This window comes from Oryzias melastigma, linkage group LG20, assembly GCF_002922805.2.
Source record: "Oryzias melastigma strain HK-1 linkage group LG20, ASM292280v2, whole genome shotgun sequence".
Taxonomy (NCBI): Eukaryota; Metazoa; Chordata; class Actinopteri; order Beloniformes; family Adrianichthyidae; genus Oryzias; species Oryzias melastigma.
In genome coordinates, this window is record NC_050531.1 from 25,266,300 (window position 1) to 25,273,684 (window position 7,385).

General features: G+C 40.9%; 1 protein-coding gene and 1 long non-coding RNA gene across 2 annotated transcripts in view; both read right to left on the bottom strand.

The window, feature by feature from the left end:
- LOC112139033 (heterogeneous nuclear ribonucleoprotein A0) overlaps positions 1-678 on the bottom strand; it is a 2,456-nt gene extending 1,778 nt beyond the window's left edge. The window contains exon 1 of the mRNA XM_024261726.2: positions 8-678. Coding sequence (XP_024117494.1) covers positions 8-607 — 600 coding nt within the window. The 5' untranslated portion in view covers positions 608-678. The remainder of the gene's footprint in view (positions 1-7) is intronic.
- Positions 679-5,680: 5,002 nt separating this feature from the next.
- LOC112139045 lies at positions 5,681-7,357 on the bottom strand. The gene is made up of 4 exons (XR_002917890.2): positions 6,756-7,357; positions 6,433-6,546; positions 6,065-6,347; positions 5,681-5,994 (listed from the first exon to the last, which is right to left on the bottom strand). It is a non-coding gene; the product is annotated as an uncharacterized LOC112139045 (long non-coding RNA).
- Between the last annotated feature and the right edge of the window lie 28 nt (positions 7,358-7,385).

A 7,385-nucleotide genomic window follows, 5' to 3' on the forward strand; every position in this document is an offset into this window, starting at 1 on the left:
TTATCTCTTGCTTAGTCAAAGCTTTCTTTACTTCAACTTGGTGTCCATTGACTGTGTGGAACTTCACAAGCGCAGCTTTGTCTGCTGCAGAGGCATTTGTGAAGTGCACAAAGCCAAATCCCCGGTTCTGTCGGGTCTCCAAATCTACCATGATTTCAGACTTCTCGACTTGGCCATACTGAGAGAAGTATTCAGTGAGTTCGAACTCGAAGATGTCGTTCTTCAAGCCACCAACAAAGATTTTCTTCTCCATGGCACGGGCAAAAGATTCAGGCTCTTTAGATTTTTCTTTTGCAACAGCCCGTTTAACTTCCACTGCGGTCCCGTCTACTGTGTGTGGTATTGCAGCCATGGCTGCGTCGGCCTGCTCCGGTTTGGCGTAGGTCACAAAGCCAAAGCAGCGAGATCTGCTCTGAACCTTGTGTTTGATGACGACGTGGTCTATAAGTTCGCCAAAGCGCTCGAAGTGCTGGCGGAGGCCGTCGTCGTCTGTGTTTGCACTGAGTCCGCCCACGAAAAGCTTGTTGGGATGTGCAGTCATTTTTGGGTTGCTGGGTTTTTGGGTTGTTGGGTTGTTGGGTTGTTGGTTTTTAAGGTCTTGGGTCATTTGGTTTTTGGATCTTGGGTCTTTTGGTTTTTGTGGTCTTGGGTCGCTAGAGAAGCAATCTCAAGAATGTTGCAAAGTGGTTCTGTTAAAGGATTTTCGAAGCACTGACATGTGGGGCCAAATGACATCATTTGACATCATGTGACTACTTGTCAGGACATATCACATGATGTGACTGCAGGTCTCGTGAGGAAATATGACGTCATACAAGCTGCCGCTTTTTTAGTGTAACCGGGAGTTTTAACGTGTAGGGCACTAGGACCCAGAAAACGCCTTTGCACCAATGACGTAATGCGAAGCCGCTCTTCCGGGAATCATAATTTAGCGGCTGGAATCTATATTTTTTTTTTAAAAAAACAAAAAGGCTGTGAAATGTCTTGACATTTGTTTGCAACACAATATATTTTAAAATGTAAACTCTGCTATTTATCTGGCCTTAGTTTTGTTAACTTTATGACTTTTCTTGTTTATTTCTACCCCTGGCATTTTACTTTATTTTGTTTTATTTTATTTATTTGCTTTTATCTGGTAGTTTATAATGTTTATATACATATACAGTAGCTATTTTGCACCTCTTTTTGTATTGAAATTAATGTTTTCAATAAAGTTGTGAAAAAAAAAATAATAATAATAATTTAGCGGCTGCGTCCTCCTGATCCCGCCGCCTTCGCGGTCGCTGATGGCTGGGTCGTCGCCGGCACTTGGTATTTTTCCGGCAGAGACTAAACTAACTGCAGGTACTGTGTACAAACGCTTAAAAAAGATCTACAAGCTTCTTACATATTAGCTTTAGCTAGTTTAATGGAAATATTTATTTAGCAACTGCATTACAGGTTGTAAAATATACAATTACTGAATTTGAGGGTTTTGAGATGATCCAAGTTTTGTTTATTTCACAAGTTATTGCAGAAAATGCTACTTAATATAAGTACCTACCCTTTTCTGAGAAAAGAAACATGAACAAAATTAAAAAAAAACATGTACAAAATAACTGCAAAGTGTTTTTATTTTATTAATCATACATAAGGGTTGGATGTTAATTTTATCTTTTGACTTGTATTGCAGAAATTAATTTGAACAATTTCCCGCTACTCTTTTTTGAGTACATTTTCTACATTGTAAAAGTAGTATTTAATTCTTTTGTTAGTCTCATGTTCACATAAGTATAATTATGTTTTGTAGTTTTAATAATAAATTATTTAAAACCATTTTTTAATATAAATGTATTGCTTATGTATTTCTTTTTAACTAGACTCCAACAGTGAAGACCCAAGACCAGACTTCAGAGCACAAGAACTCTCCTGCGGTCTTCCTGAACCTCCTTGATCAGGATCGGTGACATTGACATCCTCCTGCAAGTGCTGGAGGTGCATCACACCTCTGTACCTCATGTAAGTGAACACATTGCAGCTTTTCAATATTCTTAGGAATGTATTTATATAAATGTAAATTTATATATTGCAGATTGTCACAGATTATGCCATCCTACACAACATCTGCCTCTGTGCTGACGACACTGTGGCTCCAGAGGATGAGCCAGAGGAAGATGTGGAGGTGATGAGGAGGAGGAAGCTGGTTTGGAGGTCACCAGTGGTGATCTCTGGCAGGACCAACTACCTGCTGAGGTTTCTGCCCTGGGGGAGGTACCACCAGACCACGATTACTGGTAACAGGTAATTAAGTAATCAAGAGATTTTTTTTAATTTTTTTTTCCAAAACCTGTGCATGCATTATCTCATATTTATGTATTTATGGATCATTTTTGGTCATGCAGTATCTGTCGACAGCCAACCCTGCAAACCGTGAAGATGGATGATGCAGTTTACAGTGAAGATGCATCCTGAAACTCTGCAGACCATCATTCAAGATGTCCCAATCACCACCCAGAAAGTTCCAGTCCGGGTCTCAGTCGACGCCCCCCCATCCATGTTGACCATCTTTGTAAATAGTTGGAAATAAAAGTTACAATTAATTCATGACAATTACTTTGTTGGATTTATACCTTTATTTAAATAAAAACATTAATATATCAAATATAAACATTTATTTATTCACAGAAATCTAAGGATTTTAAGGACATTTTTTTCCGGTAGACTATAAAGTCGGTCAAAAGTTTTCCTCCTCTCTCGCGATCTGCTCTCCTCCTCATGTCCTCTCTGCTTAGGTCTAGAAGCTCATCACTGTCATAATCCATCCATCCATTTTCTTGACCGCTTCTTCCCTTTCGGGGTCGCGGGGTGCCGGAGCCTATCCCGGCTACTGATGGGCGAAGGTGGGGTACACCCTCGCCAGTCCGTCTCAGGGCCTCAATCACACACATTCACTCTCACATTCACACCTAGGGGCAATTTAGAGTCACCAATCAACCTATGAAGCATGTTTTTGGACGGTGGGAGGAAGCCGGAGTCCCCGGTGAAAACCCACGCATGCACGGGGAGAACATGCAAACTCCACACAGAAAGGTCCCAGCCGGGAGTCGAACCGGGGCCTTCTCGCTCAGACTTTTACTTCAAAGGGGAACAAGACAAGGGTTCCCTGTGTCTGTTTACCTTTTTCTTATGGTTGTACAAGTATTCTGTAGATATATAAAATCCAGTAATATTAGTGGCATTTCCATTGCAGGCAGAGAAATCCTCTTGAGTCAACTGGCAGATGACAGCTTTATTTCTTAATAATACGTCACAAGTTCTCAAGGTTCTTGAAAATATTGAAACATTTTCAAAGGCTTCTGGTCTTTATTTAAATTTAAAGAAATGTGAATTATTTCCTCTTAAAAATTGTGCTTTGCCCTCAATAAAAGATATTGCTGTCACAGAAAATGTAACATATTTAGGTCGACAAATAACTAAAGATCAGAAAGACAGAGAATTCATCAACTACGACCCTATGATCAAAAAGCACAAAATAAGTTCAATCGTTGGCTCCAAAGAGATTTGTCACTAAAACCTTGCTGTCTCTTAGCAAAAGCTGAAGGAATTTCAAGGCTGGTTTATGTTGCATCCTCGCTCTCCCTGGACAACAAAAAGGATTGATCAGATTCTCTTTCATTTCCTGTGGAGAAATCGAATTCACAACATTCGTAAATCTGTGGTCATTAATTCATCAAAAATGGAGGAGTGGACTTTCTTGATTGTTCTACTCTAAATAATGTTCTCAAAATTAAATGGTTAAAAAACTTCATGCAAAACGAGCTTTCATTATGGAATTTTATACCAAAGTTTATTTTTGATAAACTTGGAGGTCTGCCATTTCTTTTGCTGTGTAACTTTGAAATATAAAAAATCCTTTAAAACGTTCCAACTTTCACAAACAGGTTTTACTGGCATGGACTCTCATCTGCAAGCATCATTTTTCACCTCACCTGTTTCATATTTGGAATAATTCAGACATTTTGGTTAAGAACAGAAGTATTTTTCTACAAAAATGGTTTGAAAACAACATTATTCTAGTAACACAGCTGATAACTCCACATGGAACTTTAATGACATATAACAAGTTTCTTTCCATCAGTGCTGTTTCCCAGCAGGAACCAGAGATGCATGCTGAGATATTTCACACCACGGTTCACATCTCTAAGCTGCAGGTTGAACCTGGTTGCCTAACTGGTGTCCATTCTGCAAATAAAGGCAGAGTCCATTACCTCAAATCCTGTGGGCATTGAATACAAACCAGGAGAGATTTATTCCAAACAGTTCCTCCATTTCTATCTATTGATATTCACCAGATCGACAGTCTGTCATTTTGAGTCCCAGCGTGGACAAACATCACATCAACCAGCTGGACTGTGGTTGACATGCTGGTGACGTGCAGAATGCAAACTAGTCAGTGTGTTTTAGTTTTCTGAGTCTTGCTTTTGTGTTATATATGTACAACAAGTATGATCTGAACGTTCACTCGTGTAGTGAAATGTCTCTTTTGTGCTTTTTATGAGTTTTATCATCATTTTCTGGATTTATCAACAACTTGGAGAACTGTGTTTCCATTTATCTTTTGACAAAAACTTGTAAAGCTGTAAAACTAATCAAATACACACTGTTAGAATACATGTTCACAAAAACGGATGTCTAGGATAAAAATAGATACAACATACACAGATTTCTTTAAATATTCAAGTCTGTGTTTATATTCGTAGTGTTATAAAAGTTTGTAGCAGTTTATCTGGATCAAAAATCTACTCAAAAAACTTACTACTCATTAGGTTAATTAAAAACAATGAAAAAATATAGGACCCATAAGAAATGAAGATAAGAAATCAAAAGAAATGAACCAATGAGCAAATGCGTAAAGTTAAACTCCTAAAAATGAAGTAAAATATACTTAATAACAATCCCAGTTCCCCCCTCTTCCTCTTCCTCTGGTGAATCAGTCCAGGGAAAAAACTTTTGGACCTGAAAAAAACTTTGCAGGTAGAAAACTAAAAAGCAGAATCAAAAACTCAATAAATAGCAAAAAAGTAAAAGTTCTAGAATAATATGTGCCTAATTCTAACAACCTGTGTGACTGTCATACTAACATGGCTTCACCAGAACATGAACAAAAGATGAAAAGGATGTGTGAGATGGTCCAGAGGTCAGTTGTCATTGTGTGGTGGAGGACAATGCAGAAAAAAACTTCACCTTTTGATTCAGAGGACTTCAACTTCAGTTGCTGATCACCAGCTCCCTCTAGTGGTTGGAGCTTAAAATGCACAGAAAGTGAACAATCAATGTTTTACTAATTCAATAGACACCCTCCAAAATCCTTTCCCTTTAGCTGAAAAACGGACTTTAATTTCAAATTAGAAGACTTGTTTTGCATTTCATTTAAAATCTTTTGACTTTACTTTTATTTTGTGAATCTTTTATTTTGAAAAGTGTGCCAGCAGTTTGCCACACGGACGACAGCGATGTTAGATTATGCCACTCCACAATTTATTAAATGTTTTATGGAAACACTTGCGGTCACGTCAGAAAAAGTCATGAGGTAATATTTAAATATGATTTTGAAAGATATTTAGATTTTAATCATGGATTTCAAACCACTTTCCCCATTTAAGAATAATACCTTATGCTTTTAAACTGAAGAAAAATCATGGATTGTTTGAAAAGTTTTATTTTTAAAGCATGACTTCCAGGACAGTGATCCCTTTAAGCAACGTCAGGTGTTCCTGTCTGAGGACACGCCCACAGGAGAGAGGTCAGGCATCCTCTTCATCACTGTTTCACTGTCATAGGACTCGTTGAAGGCCTACCTGCTCCAAACAGACAGACAGGTAGACAGACAGGTAGGCAGCTACCCATAGTTGTGGCTCATTCCCAGCAGGTCTCTCCAGGTGTTCAACAGTCTGTCTGCAGATCTGAATCTGCTGGATCCTCTGCATCAACCCACCCATCCCCTTGAAGGATGGTCTGCAGACAGAGATGAGACTGGTTCTGAAGTCTGACTGCTGTCAGATCAGATGGTCTCTGTGGGACTCACCTGATGAGGACAGAGAGCAGGGAGACAGGGGGATGTTGGGGTCCAGCAGGTATTCCTGCAGCAGAGGACGGCTGCAGGCTGACAGTCTGGACAGAACCGCCGTCAGCTGCAGGTTCAGCTCATACGGCTGCAGAATCACAGGTGAAAGCCATAAACTCCACTCAGCTTAGGGGACCTGCTCCAGAACGCGTCCCAGCCGGTCCAACAGAACCTTCACCAGCGGGCCTCCTCTCCTGGAGGCCAGCCAGTCCCAGGACAGGGACAGAGTCTGACACTGGGTCACCTGAGAGGATCCACACATGAAGAGAGCTTCACCACACCTGCTCTGCTGCTGCACTTTCCCATCATTCCACCAGCAACTACAATACCGTCTGAAGATCCCAAAGTGACGTGTGGAAACGCAGCAGATCCTGGCTTCATGTGAGAAGGTGAACAACCCAAACAAACTTAAAGCAAAGTCTCTGTTAGATCCACAGCGACACCTGTTGGACACAAAGAGTATAAGACCTCCAACACACTATTGACACTCTTCTTTTTCTGCTTCTCATGTGATCTTTGCTGGAAGATAAAAACATTTTGAAAAGGTTTATAAATGTAGTTATTTTCTAAAGATGCCACAGTGGAGAGAAATGCTTCTTTGAACCTCTAACATGAGAGCAGGTGAAATAACACTCTTTGACAAACAGCAAACCTTTGACCTTTAACCCAAAGAGAATCCACTGATTTCCTGATCTGGAGAACACAAAGCGGTTTTTCTCCACTCCAGAATTCTCTTGATCCCAGATCTGCTTCCAGCTCCGATGCTGCAGCTGGAAAGCTCAACTGGGTTTGGGTTGGCGGGTGGGAGGTGTGGTTCTGGCCGTGTCTTTCCTGAGGTTCTGGGGCTCTGGATGGTTTAGTTTGAGGGAGTTTCAGGAAGGGAGTGGAGTGGGCTTCGGACATGTTTGAAGTCTCTCCTGAAACCTCAGATGAAAGTTTGATGTGCATTTGGACCTCTAGAATTAAAACGACTCAAAGACCCAGAACCAGACATCCACATGGTAAGATGGTGGAGCTGAAGGTGTCAGAACCAGAACCAGAGGTTAAAAGTTCTCTGGATTTCAATCCTACGCTTTCAGGGAAAAATTCACTCCATGCGCGTGCCCCACGCGCGCTCCCGTGAGAGCGGCTCTAACTCAAGTCACACCCCCATTGTCACACATCAGAGGGAGGAGGGGGGGTGTGGGTGAGGCTCTGCTGTAATCCGCTCCACGCAGCATCCCGCAGCTTCCCGCAGCATCCCGCAGCTCCGTCTGTCACCGTGCACTCTGCAGGAGCGGGT